At 37.5% G+C, this 20,331-nt stretch overlaps 1 protein-coding gene across 5 annotated transcripts in view; it reads right to left on the bottom strand.

The window, feature by feature from the left end:
• ATG5 (autophagy related 5) overlaps positions 1–20,331 on the bottom strand; it is a 74,670-nt gene that overhangs the window by 27,299 nt on the left and 27,040 nt on the right. For all 5 annotated transcript variants that reach the window (XM_029962771.1, XM_029962769.1, XM_029962770.1 and 2 more), the window contains one exon: positions 14,174–14,268. In XM_029962771.1, the coding sequence (XP_029818631.1) occupies positions 14,174–14,268 (95 nt within the window). The remainder of the gene's footprint in view (positions 1–14,173; positions 14,269–20,331) is intronic.

Genomic DNA, 20,331 nt, shown 5'->3' with positions numbered 1-20,331 from the left:
ACAGGTGAACTTTTTTCCAGAAGATTTTATGTCAAAAATTTCAAACTATTTCAGCTGCAAGAAACAGTACAATTTAAGAAACAAAAGAAAAAAAGTATTGTGCTTTGACAGACAACCTGCCTACTTAAAGAACTAGTCATACATATAGAACATATATGCCCCACTTCTGCTGCAGATATGCAAAGGAATTCAGAATGATTTCACCTATGGATCCTTCAGTTTAAAGCCATTCCCCCTTGTCCAGTCACCACATGTCCTTGTAAAAGGTCATTCTCCAGCTCTCTTGTAGGTCCCTTTAGGTACTAGAAGGCTGCTGTGAGGTCTCTCCAAAGCCTTCTCTTCTCCTGGCTAAACAACCTGAATTCCTCATATGCTTTAGCATAGTTTCCAGAAGGATCTGCTCCGTGATCTTGCTGGGCACTGTAGTTCCCTGGGTTGTCCTTGTTTCCCTTTTTAAAATTGGGATGATGCTTCTCTGTGTCCTCAGGGTAGCAAAATCTGGATGCAAACAGTGCTAATGAAATGTCTGAAGACTTGAAAAATGATGGTATGCACACAGCCAAGTAGGATCCACCTCAGATAGATCCACACTTGAGAAGTGAACTCTAGCACATTATACTGAAGAAATGTACTTCCAAAACACTAAAAAAACCCCCCAAAATCAAAAATCAAACAACAAACAAAAACCCCCAAACCAACCAAACAAAAAAAGGCAACTCCCTTAAAACACTGTTATAGCCAAAACAATTTGGTATCAAGTTTAATTTTTAAAAATAATGAGGTATTCACAGAAGTCTAGTCATAGCTCCCAAGTGCCTATCATCTGAAGAAGCAGAAGTGGAAACAAACACCAGAAGTATGCAGGCAAAGGTTGTTATCATCATCAGACTTTTAAGATAAAAATTTCCCAAGTATGTACTGCAGTTTCTCATTTCTTATTAATAAATTATGATCAGTTTTTTCCCTAGTTATAGTAGGGAGGGAAAAAATATGAGGGAAAAGCCATAAAAAGCCAAAGATGTATTTTCTCAGGTCTCCCACATAGTTGCTGACTGCTGCAAAACAATATCCTTAGCTGCTATCATGAAACATTACAGAAAATGAATTCAATTTTGTATTTTAAGTGTTAAGCAACACAGATGTGGTAATGTAAATAAAAATCACTGGTCTTCATCAATGTTAAAATGATAAAAGTAACTAGATGTTGTTTATACAAAGACTGTGGTTCACAAATCTAATCCTACAGGCACAGTATTACCCCAACATTCTTACACTTCTTCCCTCACATGCAGCAGATGTCTTCTGCATTAAAAGAGTCAAAAGAAAAGTCCCATCCTACAATCCACAATATTTATAGGATAACTTTCCAAAGTAGCTTAGTCATACAGGAGCATAAAAAATTTCAGAAAAATCTTACCATCACCCATTTTCAAGTGTAGGAATATAAGCCTAACTGGACTACAGCTTTCTACTCTAGTATTCCTATCCCTGGAAGTGTTCCTGGCCAGCCTGGATACGGTTTTGAGCAACCTGGTTTCGTGGAAGATGTTCCTGACCACGGCAGGGGGATTTAACTAGATGACCTTTGAAAGGTCCCTCCCAACTCAAACTGTCTGTGATTCTATTTACTACAACACATGAAGGAATAGCCACCATGAATAACTGCTTACATAATGTTGTGCTTTGTACAATATTTGCTTAATCAATCATGCAAAAAAGTACTACCTATAATCTAACCCACAAAGACATCACTGCATAACTGCTGATAATGCTTTTAAATAATCTACATCAGACCTAAAGCATGTATTCATACAGTATCCATAGTTTTTCCTACTAAAATTATCATAGTTTCAACAGAACATAGCACTTTTTAAAGATTTTATTTTACAATCCAGCCTTCACGTAACTGTGAGCTGTTCAAAAGATTGTGGAAACATTTGCAGGACACAACAGGTGAAAGTCAATCAGTAACTGCTGACATCTACAAAGGAAATGGCTTCAAATATATGAGCACATGAAGACAATCACCTGACCCAAAAATTGCAGTGCATTTTACACTGATCATATCCACAATTTAGTATCAAATCATTAAATTTATATGAAAGCAAATATTCATCTCTAAATTAACATATTTTCTAGAAACTTAGGCTTAACTGCAATTTCTTATTTTTCTACATTATTACATAGCACCACAAATCACATGCTTTGCAGAACAAATGAAAACTTCACTGTTTTTTTACCAAGTTTAAACCATAACAGTGATAGGAAAGCGACAGTGAAAACAAATTACACCACAGTGAGAAAAAAACAGGTTAAAATTACCTATTCAGGTATAGAGGCATTGACAAGAGATATAGGTGAGGGCAAGTTTTAAGACACCCTTTAAGGCAGTGTAAAGCCTCCCAGGATTAGAGACAAGCTACACAGTTACATACTGTGCTAACAATTTTAACTTTTTTCCTCCTATCATCCTGACAAGAGAAGGGGGAAGAAAAAAAAAAAGTTGTCAGTCTGCCTGGTCCTTTTCAGAATCAACAGAACATCAAACACTGCATGAAATCCACAATTTAATTAGTCAGATATTTTATACAGGATGCATCTTAAAATGAAAAACATAACTCATGAACAGCTAGGTTTTAATCCGGAAAAATCACAGTTACCAGTATTTTCTTCTAGAGGAAGGGATTTGCATTTTCTGCCTAAACACTCAGCTGCTATTCAGTATTCAAACAAATAAAAGTCAACATACATATTGAACACACAAAGTAAAAAAATAATTTCTTACAATTCCCACATGTGCATAAGCTGGCAGCCTAAAACTGTAAAACTTGAGACTTCCCTACATACTCCATCATATTTTCAGTAACTTGTCAAGTTCATAGTCTGTGCCATTTTGTAATGAACCACTTTACACTAAAAAAAGCCCTCTTAATTTCATAGAACCATTTTGTTTAAACCAATTTAAACTCAACCAAGAAGCTTTAGAAGTAATAATAAAAGTTTGCATAACGATGCAAGTTATTTCATAAAAAAAAAAAAAAAGAAAAAACAGGACAATTAACTACTCCTTGAAAATAAATTTTTATTAAATATTTGCTCAAAAACATATTTTCATATTTTTAGAAGATGCCTTCTACTTTGTAGAAATGTTTTCAATTAAAAATCTCAATGCACAATGTAAAAGCGACTAGCTGAAAAGACGATGAATTGCTGTAGTCACAGAACCATCAGAATACCATGCCTGTCCAAAAACAAGATACTGCAAATCCCCATCTGAAATACTGCTCTTCCACTGGTGCTGAAATGTTCTGCTGGCATTTCTGGGTGGGTACCTTTGACTCCTTTTTGCTTAATATTGGACCAGAATCACCAAGTACTTAATTGTAGAGAAGGCACAAGCAATGTTTCTGGGTGGGAGCTGTTCTTGGTTTTTGTTGTTGTTTTGGTTGGTTGGTTTGGGGTTTTTTTAAATAAACTCTGTCTCTTCCATAAGGGTGATTTTCAGCTGAACGAGCTAAAGTACATGTAAGTGGTCAATAAAACTATGCAATCCCAGGTCGGGGGTAGAAACTGGAATATTTATTGAATACACGTTTCACAATATAAAGTCTTGGAGGCAGGACATGTTAATGAAGAGGACAGGTTATGCTAATCAGGGTATGGATTATGCTAACTAGATGATTACACGATTCTCTGCTACAGTTACGCAAGTGGTTAATATTTTCCCATAGCGAGGACCACAGGGGGGGAAGAGAACAAAAGGGTTTCTACATCGTCTGACATCATCATCACAAAGTCTTTCTATATCTTGCTGAAAGAGACAGGACAATCAAACATAGCTAAATATTAATGGGTCTTGTGATGAAGCTCCTCAGAGTAAGGAGTTTCTCCCAGCTCCTGCTGTCCATGGGCTGCTGCATAATCCTATCTGATCCTTTTCTGCTGATAGTCGACTTTCAGATTCCAACAAGTACACACATAAAAATGATCTCATTTTATCTATTTGAAATGTCACCTTTCAAATTCTATCAGTATTTTTTGAGCCTCTATTAGAAGAGCCATAAAACATAACAATGTGGTATTCCTTTATCCTGTAATCATTGCTCTTCTCCTCTTCTTCAAATCTTCCAAGCAATAGAGGGCTTCTCCCAGACACTCCACTGCTTTTTTCTATACCTTTGATAAATTTTCTATTTTACTTTACTCTTCAAAATGTTAGGACTAGAACAACATTCAAAAAAAAAAAAAAGACTGTTTCTAGTATTTCTTTAATTAGCCTCTGCAAACTCCAAGTAGATGCTCTAGTTATGATTTTGTGTGCTTTGAAAAAGCACTGCTTTTGCCATCATCCAAAATTTTGAACTGCTTATCTGCAACATCACTCTTCAGAGAAAAAAGTACATTTCATAATAAAATAAAATCAATTAATTTTTTTTAATAAAAGAACTAAGTAATGTTTTATATGTCCAGTACGTAACTAAAAATCATAAGACAAAAAGGAGTATAAACACGCCCAACACATCTATCTAGAATTACCACAAAATCAAATCACTGACACCATGTGCTCTGGGTTGCAGAACAAGTTGTAAAATCAACACATATAATAAATCAAATTACTTGGTTTTCCCATATTACATTTTAAATTCCTCTAATAAATTATCTAGTTCAGTGGTTGCAAAAATTACAATAGATACTTGATTGTAACCTATGGAAAAAAATGAATTCTTTCACTTTTTGAGTTCGTACTAAAATTAATGTTAGAATTTCTGCATTTATGTTATAAGAAGGAAGCTTTGATTTCCTCATGAAATTAAAAGTGTTTATGGTGATGGACAGGAACTTTGTACTCTCTAGTATTTTTAAGAGGTTTGACACAACAACAGCAAAAGAAGATTAAACAAACAGGTTACACTTTATACATTTAATTACACTAACAGCAGTCACCTAAATTAGTAGTGCAGAAGTATATGGAAGCTTAAGATAATTCTACAAATACATGCACATATGCATATGAATGGTCATGACAAATGTGTACTTGGCTACATCTTTAAAACTTCTTAGATGAGGAGGCAATCATCGTATCAATCACAGATATCAAGGAATCACACTATCAAGTGAAAATTATGTTATTCTTGAAAGCACTCCTAACAGTATTACACAAACTGGAAATTCTTTGGGTTTTGAACATTAATGATTACTGTTCTAAAAGCAAGGACAATTACATGATGTGTTCTCTCAGTGAAAACTTTAACAGTCCATAACAACGGCCACCATAACATGTGGCAAATATCATGACAAGAACTGATGTAAGTAATAATGCCAAAATTATCTAGTATCTTAGGCAAGACTGCAGTCAAATGAAAGACACAACTAGAATTATAAACACATCTGGAATAAGGTTAAAATTTTACATTGTAGGGCTTATTACAGTTAAGCCTAGACAATAATACTGAACCATTTTTGATCATGTCTTCCTTGAAGCCTTTCTTAGAACAGAGCACACTGTATGAAGCAACTGCAGTTCTATCCTAACTTTCTACACAACTAAGAATAGTTTAGAGTTATTATAAACCTACAGAGAAACACAGCAACTATTTCAGTTAATTCTCCCATACATTGTTGAGGGCCATTACTTGCTCATCTTTAAAAATATTAAAGAACCATTCAAAATATCACCCTTTTCCATATTATGTAAACTGGCAGAGAATGTTTTCTTACAATCCTTTAGAAAAACCTGTATGTAAGAGCAATGAATAATCAGAACCATGTAAAAGCTTTGAAAGTTGAAGTCCTACATGTTCTACTAACCTGAAAAAATATGCCTAGTTAAAAAGCAACCATTAACACATTCGTGATTTAAAACTTAATGGGATGAGTACATTGCAACACTTCAGAACAGAAGACACTGCTTCAGTTCTGTAACTGTTTCTAAAGACGCATCATGCTGTCCACACCAATTCTGTGTTAAATATCTGTCCTGATGTTCAGAGAGATATTTATAGACATTGATGAAATCCCCCTGAACCTTTTCTTCTCTAAGCTGAACAGTCCCAAGTCTTTCAGCCTTTTTGTTCTCTCTTATTAGATGCACTAGTCCCTTAATCACCCTAGAGGCCCTTTGCTGGACTCTCTTCCTGTAGTTCCATGTCTCTCTTGTGCTGGGGAGCCCAAAACTGGACTTCTGGTGTGACCTCACCAGAGCTGAGTAGACTGGAAGGATCAGTTCCCTCAACATGCCAGCAACTCTCATCCTACAGCAGCTCAGGATATCGCTTTGCTTTCCTTATCATAGGTCTCACTGTAAATGTCTTGTTATACCTGGTGGGTCATTTTTAGCAAGAGTATGTATTGCCAAAAGTTCTGTTACCAATTCCACACAAAAAGTTGCAGAAATAACACTCAAAATACCTAACAGGCATGGCTGAACCACAGTCTGGTTGTCACCTGGTGACATTAAATCAATTAAATTTTCTTGTGCAGGTAAAGTAGCACTATATTCTCGGAACAACTGAATTTGCATTATTTAATCTCAGGTGAATTGTACAGATCCTAGAGGCAGAAGAAAGTCAACACTCTAGACACACAGAGCAGACTGAAGGCAACTGTCATACAGCAAGAAATAACAGACACTAAACAGAAGAAACAGCTTCCAGAGGCAGTTTTGAGCACTGAAAAGACAAAGACAGCGACAATGAAAGCATGACCTTAAAGTATTACATTTCCTTCCCAAAAAAGAATTCATATTTGCAATTGGCAAAATATCAAGGTATCTGAAGTGTCAGGGACAACAAATCAATAGTGCTCTTCACAGCTGCAATGTCTTATGTGCACATGCAAACTTAAACCTCACATAAAAGTAAGAAATGGAGTACTGACTACTTATGAAGCAAACAACTTTAGAAATGGATTTACATCCACATAAGCAAACACTATATTCCTTTCTTAGGAGCAGTGAAGAGTACAATACTTCATACACCACTTTCAATCTACTTCAAACTACTAAATTCAATAATTATCCTTAGTTTTCGACAGTAATGATTAACTAGAAGGAACTCCCATATTCAAGGACAGCTAAATTTCCAATATTTCTTTGTTAATTTGTATTGTATTCCTAAAACTTGGTGTCATATCCCAATTCCTTATAGGTTGGTTCCATTCCACACTTACCTGTATAGAATTCGCTTTCAGTCTTCTAAAAAGTGCAAACAGAAGTCTTGGCACTTTCCAAAATCCTGAATACTTCCTGTATTTTCTAACCCTCAATTTTGTGCAAAAGTTAACCAGCTTTATTTACCTATTTTACTTAAAAATAAGCAAAGGATAAACAAGATGGAATACTGTTATTGACAAATCAGATACTTCTGTGACTTTCATCTGTGCAGAGTTTTGCATCATCATCATAGGCCAGGCTTTGTTCTACCTTTATTCCTAAGCAATTGGCACTGCTTATGCTGTACAGCCACAGAAATAACCCTAAGAGATGACAATCCTCATCTCTCTGAAGAAAAAAATTCCATATCTGCTTTTCCCCTTTTTCTGCAAGCAAAGCAGTTCACCAACTTGGGTGTTAGGTGTTTTGGGGGTTTTTTTGATTTTGCTATTATAACAGAGAGCCAGTCTCAGAGAAATACAGTTCCAGGTTGTAGTTGTAAGGTAGGCAAAGTCCTTTTGCTACAAAATAAGAACCTGACCACATTACGAAGCATGTGGTGAAAGTGGCAAATCAGTTTGTGTTGACTATACCAAGTGAAATGGAGAAGTCAAATGATCAGCTTTAATGATCAGAAGAAAGGTAGCAATATAATAAAGAGCACTGCATTTAAATTACAAGATCTAATAGTAATCATACACAGTCCTAACTCAACTGAATTACTGCTTCATTCACTGTTTTCATCACAGCCTTGCAATGTTTTCATACTCTTAAGAATTAACATTCAAAGCTGAGGTAAAAAAAAAGTGCAATTTTTTTTTCCCTAACAAATTTAGGATGATATATAAATCTACAAGAGTACTATCTTAATAAAACAGGTTTGGAAAATACAGCCACAAGAATTCAAATCTCACAGTTTAAATTCAAACTTTACATAAACTTATTTATATCAAACTTCATTATCATAAGACAATTCAAAGAAAAGACAACTAATGAAGAGTTTTATACAAAACCAATTTGCTAAAAAAGTAACTACCAATTTGCAATTAGGGAGTGCATATGACATTTGGTAAGATTAAGGCATTTGCAAATTAGGAACAGACAATTTTTTTTCACCAGAAGTGTTCATTATTTCATTGCAAGTCAAAATGTACTTTGACTTAAAAATAAAAATCTATAAAAGCGTTTACACAAATTGATTTAGTAACTACTAGGATTCTACTTGTTTTTTTACACACCTAGGCTCTTCTGAGATTTAAGAGTATGCTATGTATGGTAAGATAAAAAAGGATTTTAAAAAAAATACTACTCAGCTTTTCCCAATGTGCAGAATACAGTATACCCCTAAATTGCTTTAAAGTAGTTACAATGTAATTCAGAACCTCAACAGACTATTTTTCACACAAGTAAAACTACTTTATTCATTGTATACAAGCTCCACCTACATTGGACTCCGAAGGCTCACTGCAGCTCCTGTTGACAAGCCCAAGCTAGCTTAAAACTATCCAGCTTGGTAACATGGCTCAGAGAAGTGACCCAAATCGAGGTTTTACAGTCCCATCTCTTCTGCATCTCCCTCCCCGAGCACTGTGCAACTTGTACTATAGCTTTGAACTAGGCAGATTGACAGTTTTACAGACAACTTGAGCATATTTATGGAAACTTTAGTCACATTGCTGACACCAAATACAGTTTATAACCTCTTTTAAACTCTGACGGCTCCAGTTCCCATCCTGTACCAAGATAGTTAAAGGCACAAGACTGATCTTCCACACAGGTTCCTTAAGTCTCTTAAGAGATCAGCATGGGCATTCCTTAACCTAGAACATGTAAAAAAAGTCATCTTTAACAGAGCTGGTTTGAGCTAGCCATTTCACTGTGCACTTAAATGGATAAGAAAAGCTTATGCAATTCTGGAACCTCAACTGTGGTCACAGTGACCTTCAACTGAAGGTGACAACTAGTCAAATTGCTATTACTTTCAACACAGAACAAAACAATCTAGTTCAGAAAACAAGAATTTACAGATCATGCAATATCTGATAGACGGGTTTCTGGTTTTTTTTTCCCCCAATTATGAGGCACTAGGAAAATAGATTTACCTAACAAAGCTTTTAAACTTTCTCATTCATAGAGCTTTGAAGTAATTTAAAACTGGTGAAAGTGTGTTACTGTTTCTTTAGTGCTGAACCATCAGTTATTAGAATAAATCATTCTGTGTACTCAACTGATGATGAACCAGAATCCATTTGTTTCTCTTCAGCACAGAAATTCATCTGAGCCCAGCTGTTACACAAAATCAATCACCATTTCACGCAATTCTCCTATTTGCCCAAACTTCCTCCTTGTAAAAGGAAATTTTTAATAAATAAATTGATCTATTTTCAGCAAGTCCTTTATAAAAAAATAATTTTGAATAAATAAGAAAAAAGTCAAATAAGGTATTGCACACAGGTCTGTTCAAGAACATTTTACGCTAGACAACAAAAAGCTGAAACTTGCTGTGTTGTGTTGCCCTCTTCAGGCTGACAGGTCAACTAGATTTTCTAGTTCTTTTGCTTGAATAGTCATTACATTTCAACTTCTTTCATAAAAGTTTTCAGATTTGAAGTTTCAAGTAGCAGCTAACTTCACCTGTATTCCACCAGTGCTTGAAATATTTTTGGTCTAATATCCTATAAACTATACTTTTTGCCTCTATGTTTCCCTAACTTCAATACTAATCCTGAGAATTATCAAAATATTAGCTAGAGTTTGACAAGATGACTAAAAATCCAACTTCAGCAGTGGTAAGCAAGAGGCTTAAAGAGCTCAGTTGACTCCGCTTACCAAAGAAAACTGAAGCTCCTGAAATTACTCTGTAAGTGAACTTGGGAGGTCAGAAAGTCAGGTGACTTTAAACTCGTGTAAGTCAAAACAGAATCTAGAAATTCAAGTGAGACAAATTCAGACTTGAAATGCAATGGAGACTTTTAACAAAAGAAAAATTTAACAACCTACTAACATAAAAGGGGAGATTCATTATTACTTGAAAACTTTATAGGTGGACCCAATATCTTTCCAATGCACTCTGTTTTGATCAGTTTTTGAATAGTTGTCATAACATGCGCCAAACTGTGCTGCTGATTTGCATACTTCTAATGGGTTTTGCAATTGATTACCTGAGCTCTGCCAATTAATGTGGGAATATGAATGAAACAACCTTCAATTGCTTGGAAATGGCCGTGCTTGAGATTCTGATTCATTTATTGAGACAGATATTAACAATGTCTTAAAATATTTCATTTCCCACTCCCACTTTGCTCTTTTTACAGGTGATTTTTAGGTATTTTTAGGTAATAGTAAACAATTAAGTCTGTTTAGACATCTCCATATTGCAGCTTTGACACAAAGAGCAAAGTGTTACATTCAACTGATATATAAGTATGGAGAATTTCACTCATGTTACTCAGGAAGACAAACATCATAAGAATTTGTGACTGTACAACTTAATCATAACATCTTAAGGGACTCGGGATAGGAAAAACTGTTGAAAATTCAGGCCTACTATGTAAGGCAATAAAATCAAGAAACTACTCAAAATCCTCCAAAAATAGAGGCAAAGGAAATGCTCATTCCAGTACCATGGCATTTCCCAGTACCCAAATAAAGGAACAAGCGAAAAAACAATCCCAGATCATCCCCCTTTGGGCTGGCAAACATACAACAGCCAACCTGCCCCAGGCCAATTGCAACTCTAGAAATCTGAACTCAGAACTTGTCATGAAGAGTTTTCACGCATTTTCTTGCACATACTTTTGTCATTTTATTCCCAATAATGAAACGTTATATACAACTTTAAATCTGATATACTCGTAGGGCAGACTCCAGAGGAAAGGTGGAAGATTGACAGGGAGAGGGTGAGCATGACATGGGCAGAGAGCAAGACACCAAAACTGGGGGATGAGTGCAAACTAAGTGTACAATAACTGAGACTCAGGGTGCTCTCATCTGCACCGTAGGACAGCAGGCAGGTTCATCAGAGCAGTCACTATCAGCACGTAGAGACTCCTTTCCAGTGCCTGACTAATATGCCCTATCACAGTGCCCGGAGACAAAGACTGATGAAAGCTTCCTGCCATCTATCAGTCATATAGTTTGTTCAATTAGACTGCACAACATCAGCTGGTCTTAAAAGTCTACAAGTCAAAATAGTTCTAGTACTGGACAGGAAAAACAACACTTAAATTCAAAATATACTCAAAACATTACTATTATTTTCTCTCTTGCTATTAAAGAACAAGTGCAAAATGCAGTTTATTCAACAGTACTATCAGACAAAAAGGCAAAAAAGATTTTGTGCACCTGTCAAGTGAAAACAAAGCAGCTTACACCTCTGAAGGGATGAAGTGGGGAACTTTTTTTTTTACACAAAGTAAGTGTCACAAAAATATAATCACTATTTTTAAACTGTCTCTGGTAGAAGAAGTTTCCACTTAAGCCAAAGTTTCTTCTGGTGCAAGTTCCATATTACACAGTTAACAGAATTTGACAGCTGGCAATACAATCTCCAAGATATCTAAGTTAACTTAAAATTGCAAACTACTTGATCCTTAGTGATACTCAGCCTTTTTCTTCACCATCTACAGTAGATACCAGGATTCTGGTCCACTCTAAGCTGCTATACTTAGAACAGGTGCTGGACAAGGGTTTTTAAAATTACCTGTGGTTAGTTTAGTTTTGACTTACCCAAGTACGATGCTCGTATTTTTGCCATCTCTTTCTCCCACACACTCCATCAGATTTGGTCACCACAGGAGGTATGATTCATATTACTCTTTAGAAATGTATTTTAATAGACAAGCTTTACAATTGAAAGAGCTTTTGAGTTTTTAAAATAATCAATCCACTGAAAAACACACTGAATGCATTTTTTTCTGCAGCAACTTTGCTGTCACATTTAACTGCTACTAAGACTAATTTTCCTAGTTGATGTCATAATTTAATACATTTCTTTGGAGGAAAACAAGTTCATCCATCTCATGCTGACAAAAAACAATCTAGACAGCTCCCTTCACAGAATTTTCTCCTGATAATTTGGAGTAATGGGAGGTATGGAGACTAAGAGGAGGAAGTCTCCCTACTGAAGGCAATGCCTAGTCATTTCCTGCCATCCACCTGTATATTCTTAAGTATCTACAAGAATACCATGTGACAACACACAGGGAATAAACATCCACTGCAATACAAACCCAGGATAAATCAGGTATTTATGTAGGGATATAAAAAACAACTGATTTGAATGCAAGGCTGACTTCTACCAGCACTATTGGAAATTAAATGCATTCGGGGTAGGGGTTAAATACATCTTAAGAACATTTTAGAATCAGTTACTTCTACATATGAAAGTCTGTCACTAAGTACTGTAAAATTCCATTAAAACTATAGGAATTAACTCCCTGTTTGGAATTAAATTATAATCTCACCCTTTCTAAGACTTTTTGAAAATTCCTTTAAATACATAAAGCAGTAATCAGTACACAAACCAACAAACCAAACAAAAAAAGCTAGAAACACCTGCATCCACTTTTTTAAAAAGAGGAACATGACTAAAAATATTTACAAATACTAAGAGCAGCATTACTGAAAATAATATAAACCAACCTTCCCAAAAACTGTCTCAGCATCATTTTTATTTGTCTTTGGTGTTCTATTCTTAGATATTTTGGGTTTGAACTACAGCAACTAAGAGTTTCCAGTCGAAAAGATAATGAGAATCAAGACAAGTATTACTGGCTAAAGGGACAGATTTTACCAAATTGTATTTTTTTTTTTTTAAAGCTTTACTAGCATGAAATCATTTGATATCAATGAAAGCCTCCCTCATGCCTTAAAGGTCTGCAATCCATTGACAGCAAAACCTCCATTTTGCAAACCCATTTATGTGATTTCTATGAAAAGACATACAAAACCCCCACACCTATCAGAGAACAAGCAAACAACTTAGTCACCAGCCAAACAAAATGCCGTACTACTTTTCTTGATACATACTTTTTGATACTTATACAAACCTTGCCATCTGCTATGATCTCTGACAAAATAACTGACTTCCGTTCTCAATCTAAAGTTTCATTATGACAGTAAATGTCTTACAAGTAACGTTAAAAGTTACTTCTATCCCACTGCAAGACTGTATAGATATCTATGGTCATTATAACCTGTTATAAAGTAGTATCAGACTATTCAGTACCCTGAATAAAGGACCTTCTTTTGATAGCTACAGGTGTAAAACCTAAGGAGAAATAGATTAAAACATTCCAACAGAGCACAACTGTTTACTTTAGAGAGGTTACATGAGTTCTGTATAAGCTTTTAACCACACATAATTCTGAACTTCAGTGTGACCTTAATGTTATAAAAACTAAGAGGATGGAAAAAAATTGTAAGGATTCCAAGGAACATCGCTAAATAAACTGCTGAGAAAAATTGGGTGCTGGTGTATTAAAACAGAAAAAAACCAACATTCGAAGCTATGGATTGGATTGTAAGGTATACAATCAGAAGACAAAGGTAAGAACTAGATGCCAGACCTATGCCATTACTTTCACCTTAAAATGCCAACAAGAAAAGAGGCCTGTATAGTGGTTGAGGGAAAAGTGTTGCTCCTGAAGTGTTTGACTGTGACCTTTCAGATGGCATTTTGCATCTAAAGCAGTCTTCACAGTTAGCACTTATTTTTAATAACAGAATTAGATTTTTTGGGTCTTTTATTTTTTTTTAAAACAGACAAACATCATCTATACCAGCCTTAGCACATTCTCAAATATTACACATGACAACATGATGAATGGTTATTACCTATTACAATAAACATAGTCTATTTTGTTTGTTAATTCATGCAACATAAGGGTCCAGAAAATATGAGCATACAAAGTTTTACCATAATGTTAGAAAAGAGAACATGTAATTCTACAAACAAATTATGATATATGACACCTCAGTGGAAGCATTTTGAAAAAGTGTCTTTATTTCATTGTCTCCTACCTGATAAATTCTAAAGGGGATGTATCGAAATCCATTATCTTCTGGAGGATACTCCATGAGTTTTCGATTTATTGCCCAAAACTGCTCAAATTTATCTGTGAAAGTAAAATTAGACTTTGTTAATATTAGTAACATATATTCTTTTTCAGCTAAAAAAGGTAAATGACACATGATTGGAACAACATGAAAACTTTTCTTACAGAAGTTTGACCTATCTTTGAATTTATTTTCCCCACATTTCTCTTCCCTATTTTGCCTGACGCCAAAGGTAGGTCATCTGCATTCTCCTATGAAAACAGTGATGTGGCAACTTATCAAACTGAAAGAGAGAGCAACCTGAATTCATATCTTATCTCCCACTGTTAAGGAAATATTGGGCCATAAATTATGGATTTCATTACCTCAATTAACAGTGCCTGTTTCTCCACTTCCTGCTGCTACTGGTCTACACTCTCTCACAATTTGCTAAAAATATCTAATTGTTCTTAACTACAGATAAACAATAGGTGTAAAGTATAGAGAAACCAAAGCAAGAGAAAAACTTTTTGAGGCATTTACATTTGGATATGTAAATCTTAAAATAATCTGCAACAATGTATGATATAATCAGAAAATATACTGCCAGATTCATGACACAACCCAAAAGTAAAAATTTATGCTTGAAACACAATTTTGTCATTATCCAAGTAACTAGTTTTAGTAAAATAGCCCGAGGCAGCACACCATTTCATCCTGTTCAGATATTACAAGAACTGAATAGTTTATTATGTTTCAAATGTATTGAGAACAGCATAGGTCTAAGAGTAATAAAGGCTTTTATACATGCAAATCAATTATTCAAATCAAGCAAACAACTAATATCAGAAATGATAGAAAGGAACACAAAGAGCTAAGATGAATAGAGCTGTTGCTAGTCTTAGTGGAGAAGACAGCTTTATAAATCGGGAAAAGCAAAAGATCAATTTCCTTATAGGTCCTAACTCTCCAAGACACCAAAGTGTGTGTTTCTTCAGAAGAAACACAGAGTCTCCAATTTTCCCTCTTTGCCACAAGTCTCAAGAAGCTGGGCCATATACCCACGAGAGAATTCAGCCCCCCTGAAGCAAGGTGAAATTCAGAAATCTATTCACTGGACAAAGGTTCTGCCTGCTTCCGAAACTGCTGATAAAAATTGAAGCAACTGGACAAAACAAAAGGAGTTTGAGATTTGCTTCACTCCAGCATACTGCACAGATGCCTGTCGGTGTACTAAAAGGCATAGTTTAATATATATTGCAGGGTTTAACACATTGCTTTTCCTGACCGAATGTAACACAAGGCAAGAATTTCCAAGAAACTGTAAACAAACTCCTGCCAGGTGTTCTGTAGGAGCATTTCCCAATACTTATCTCAGAAAGTACTTCCACACCCTTGTTTCCTCATTAGCAGCAAGTGCCTCTTGACAGGCACTTACCTGAGCTGCAGTCAGCACCACCATGCAGACACTTGCCCTAGATGACAAGCTGCCTGGACACAGGGTGTTACCCCATAGCTCACTGGGCTGGGAAGTTTAGGAAGTGGCAGTGACAGTGACAACCCTGGAGCAGAATGTACTCAAGCAATCCTGCATTTGGGAACCCCAGCCTACACAGTCAGAGGTTTAGCCTTACAATGTCTGGCACAAAGAATGACTGCCTCCTCCTCAGGAACTCTGTCAGTGGGAAAGTGAAGATTTAGCATAATTCCTTCATCCTTGGAGACAGCACTGAGAACAGCTTACAGTTTTCACTATAAATGTATGGATAGGCATCCTACAGTAGGCATCAATCGATTTATACTTCAATTACTACTTCTGACTATAACTCAGTTGATAAAACTGTTATCGTGATACACAAAACAAAACAACTGAGACCTACTTAAGCTAGTGAGTTTCAGCAGACCTAAATAAGGAATCTACATATTTGGATATATCCTACTTTAAAAAAATAAAACAAACATTAACTACATTTACTTGTTTAACACTCATATATATTACAGTAATTAGGAAAGTTGGGTGAACAGCTTACTGTCCTCAAAATTCAACAGAGATAAGCGACACATCTTATGGATCAGAAGAACTAGAAATTCTGAATAAATAACAGACTTATAAGACAAAGTATATTGACCCTTGTGGCATATACGGCAAACAAGTGAGCCTCTGAAAGACAAAAAACGTTAAACAATGGTAACGTGCAGTTAACTCACTTCTGTTCCTCATTCCAGCTTCCTTACCTCCCAGAAAGCATGCAGGTAATTTTATTTAAGGTAGGTAAATTTACAAAGTTGTATTTCTCAGATTATTCTCGAACACTCAGACAATGTTTAAGACAATGTATTGTTTAAATTTCTAATAGTTTCTGTAGTTTCCAAATATAACAGCAATAAATCTGCCCTAACACAAACACATAAAATCCCCCCAGCCCCCCTTGAAAATATAAGTGAAAGGACTCATCATTCTCCAATTTTCATTTCACAGTACCCCCTGTTTATGCAAAACAGACTTCAGGAAGCTATTAATGCTATGATGAGCTACAAGAACTAATCAGTTCATTGGCTAGAAATGACAAAGACAGAACACGCTGGCCGGAACTTTGACAATCAAAACAAAACTGAGTTTTCATCAAGCCAGTAAACAAGAAAGAGTTCTCAAACGATCAGCAAAAGCATTTTACACACTTGCCTCCCTCCCTCCTGCTCGCTCCTGAAAAGCTTATGCAGTCTGCATGATATTTAAACTACCATAACAGTCAAAACCAATTACTTTTTGTTTTCCACGATCCATCTGTTTTTAAGAAAGTGTTTGATTGAAGCATTAGTGAGTTTCTATATTAGCAAAAAACAGTACTTGCAAAAGACAGATGTTCATATCTGAATAACAATATTTTGTGACTGGGCTTCGCAAACGAAGATTTGGGAAGGGCTCTACCCACGTTTGTTGCAAGCGCATTGGTGGCTAAAAAGGCCAATACAAGATAGGCATGTCTGGTTGCAAAAGGCACTGCAGAAAGACTCCTTAGATGGTGTATTCTGCAAGGCACGATTCTTTCTGCGTTGTCTTTTCTCCTCGAGAGTGATCCTGCGTGCATTCTCAAAGGAGACAGCAGCGTTATAGATGGTGTGTCTCCAGACCTCCCGACTGGAGGCCAGAGTAGACCAGTTATGTTGATCAATATGGCCAAGGCTGAGATGTTGTTTCAGGGAGTCCTTGTATCTTCTCTTCGGGGCTCCTCTCATGCGGCAGCCAGTGGCAAGTTCACCATAAAGCAAGATCTTAGGGAGGCGGTGGTCCTTCATCCTTGAGACATGTCCTGCCCAACGCAGCTGTGTTCTCAGCAACATGGCCTCAATACTTGTGACTGCTGCTTGTTCTAGAACAGATGTATTGGTCACATAATCTGACCAGTGGATGTTTAGGATTATATGGAGGCAGCATTGATGGAAGCATTCTAGGAGTCGCAGGTGGAGGCGGTAGATGACCCATGATTCAGATCCATATAAGAGAGTAGACAGCACTATGGCTTTGTAAACACTGATCTTGGTACTTTTCTTCAAGTGTTTATTTCGCCAAACTCTTTTATGAAGCTTTCCGAAAGCACTATATGCCTTTGCTAACCTGTTGTCTATCTCTCTGTCAATCTTACCATCCCAGGAGATGAGGCTGCCTAGGTAATTAAACTGCTGGACTGATTCGAACTCTGATTGGCCAATGGTGATATGGGGATGATGGAAGACTTCCTGAGGTGCAGGTTGATAGAGAACTTCTGTCTTCTTTAAGCTGACTTCCAGCCCAAAGAGCTCAGCAGCCTCTGCAAAGCAGGATGTTAAACGCTGCAGAGCTGCTTCTGTGTGAGCGACGAGGGCGGCGTCATCAGCATAAAGCAGCTCCCGGACAAAATGGTTTAAAGTCTTAGCGTGGGCCTTCAGTCGCCTTAGGTTGAAAAGGCTTCCATCAGTACGGTATCGAATGTAGATACCGTCCTGATCATTGAGGTCTGCCATGGCCCTTTGGAGCATCATGCTGAAAGACTGTGAATAGGGTTGGTGCAAGAACGCAGCCTTGTTTCACACCATTGGTGTCATGGTTTGAGATAGCCCCAAAATCCAATCCCCTAGCTCCATTCCCCCCTCCCACATCTCAACCTAATGTGAGATGGGTTTTTTCCAGACAAAACACACCAGACTCAAAGTGGGGGAAAGGGAATATATTACAATGACTGTACAAATAAATACCATATCACATTATACACATGATCACAAACTATCTCTACCATGACATATGTATTTACAATGATCAGATCTCTTCTCCCCTCCAAATAAAAGTCCAGGAGGGAAAGAAGGACAGATCCCTTCCAGTCTTTAAGCAGCAGCATCTTCTGAGGCAGCAGTCTGTCTGTCTTCTTCACATGCACGCAGCAGCTGATAGCTGGCTTTCTGCCAGCATCCATGAGGGAGGTATCCAAACCTCTCTCGGCCCCATCGCCTCCAACCGAGGGGTCTTCCGTGGGCTTCGTAACCCCAGACAAGGTCGTATCACCACGTCATATCACAAAGACACAGGGGGGTCTTCGTGACGGTCTGGTATCTCCAGGAGACTCAGCTCCTTGCAGGGCCTCTGTGCCCTGTCTCTCAGGCTGCCACCGTGGCAGCAGTGCAAGGGGGGGAGAGCCAAGGTCAACTCCCCCCGCATTCCTCTGGCCGTCCCGGTCCAGCTCCGGGACGCTCTGAGCTTCTCAGCTCCTCTCTCTCTCTGGTGCTGCATACTCCAAGGCTCCTCTAAAATAGGAATCCATCTACTCCTCCTTTCTCGGAGGTCTCAAAGGAGTTTTGGGGGGCTGGTACAGTCTTACCCCCAGAACTCTGTCTCTCAGGCTGCTGGCTCTCTTTCTCCCAGCTGTCTTCCAGGAGTCCTTTCTCTGGTGCTGCATGTTGCTTCTGCTGCTCCCCCGGTTCAGGTTCTTATCTCTGGCTCTCTGCCACCGTTTCTCTGGCCAGTCCCGGCTGCTGCTCTGCGCCCATGGAGAAAACATCTCCCGGCATAACTACAGGCACCTAGCCCAGCTTTATGCTGTTCCAGGTCCCTGCAGCCCCCGCTGGGGGCTGGGGGCCAAAGCCACCCTGTGGGGCTCAGAGCCCCTTCCTCGTGGCTCACAACATGGCCACTTCTCCTGCAACCAAAACTACAACTCATCTCTTCCGGTGAGCTTGTGATATGTTTACATTTCTGCAGGAGTGCCCATTGGGCAGAACTTCAAAACTTCCAGGGGTTTCCACCCCTTGGGGTCTACCACTTAATTTAGCCTCTGGGGGAAAACAAGATTCAAACCACGACAATTGGTAATTAGAAAGGGCTCAGAAAGTGCATCACCATATCTGACTTGTCCGTGCTGATCCTCATGGAGTGAGATGATCATTTTAAGGAACTTGGGGGGACATCCTAAACATTCCAAAATCTGCCATAGATCTTTTCTGCTCCCAGTATCGGAAGCCTTGGTGAGATCAACAAAGGTTACATAGAGAGCTTTATTCTGTTCCCTACACTTCTCTTGCAGTTGTCTGAGAACAAACACCATGTCTGTGGTACTCCTGTTGGCTCTGAAACCACATTGGCTTTCAGGTAGAATTTCTTCTGCTATAGCGGGTATTAGTCTGTTCAAAAGTATTCTTGCCAGGATTTTGCCGGCAATGGAGAGCAGAGTAATACCACGGTAATTTAAACAGTCTGATTTAATTCCTTTCTTCTTATACAAAGTGATGATGACTGCATCACGAAGGTCTGATGGTAGTTCGCCTAGTTCCCAACAGCGCACCACAAACTCGTGAAATTTAGCATGGAGTGCAAGGCCCCCATGTTTCCAGACTTCAGGTGGAATTCCATCAACCCCAGCTGCCTTGCCAATTTTCACCTGCTGTACGGCCTTGAGGGTTTCTCCTAAAGTGGGAGCAGTATCCAATTCATACTTCACTGGTTGTTGTGTGATGGAATAGCTGAGTCTTGGACTACAACATTTAAAGTAACAACAATAAGATTCAAACAAAAGTGAAATTAGTGACAGTATAAAAGTTTCATATGACTCCACTAATATTTCTTAAACAAGAGGTGATGGTTGCTATATAACTTTGCCTAAAATGAAATATAAAAA

The sequence above is a fragment of the Manacus vitellinus genome, unplaced genomic scaffold (assembly GCF_001715985.3).
Source record: "Manacus vitellinus isolate BGI_N305 unplaced genomic scaffold, ASM171598v3 scaffold_4_pilon, whole genome shotgun sequence".
In the NCBI taxonomy this organism is placed as follows: Eukaryota; Metazoa; Chordata; class Aves; order Passeriformes; family Pipridae; genus Manacus; species Manacus vitellinus.
Note: the sequence above shows the minus strand (reverse complement) of the source record. Positions and strands in the feature narration are given on the sequence as shown.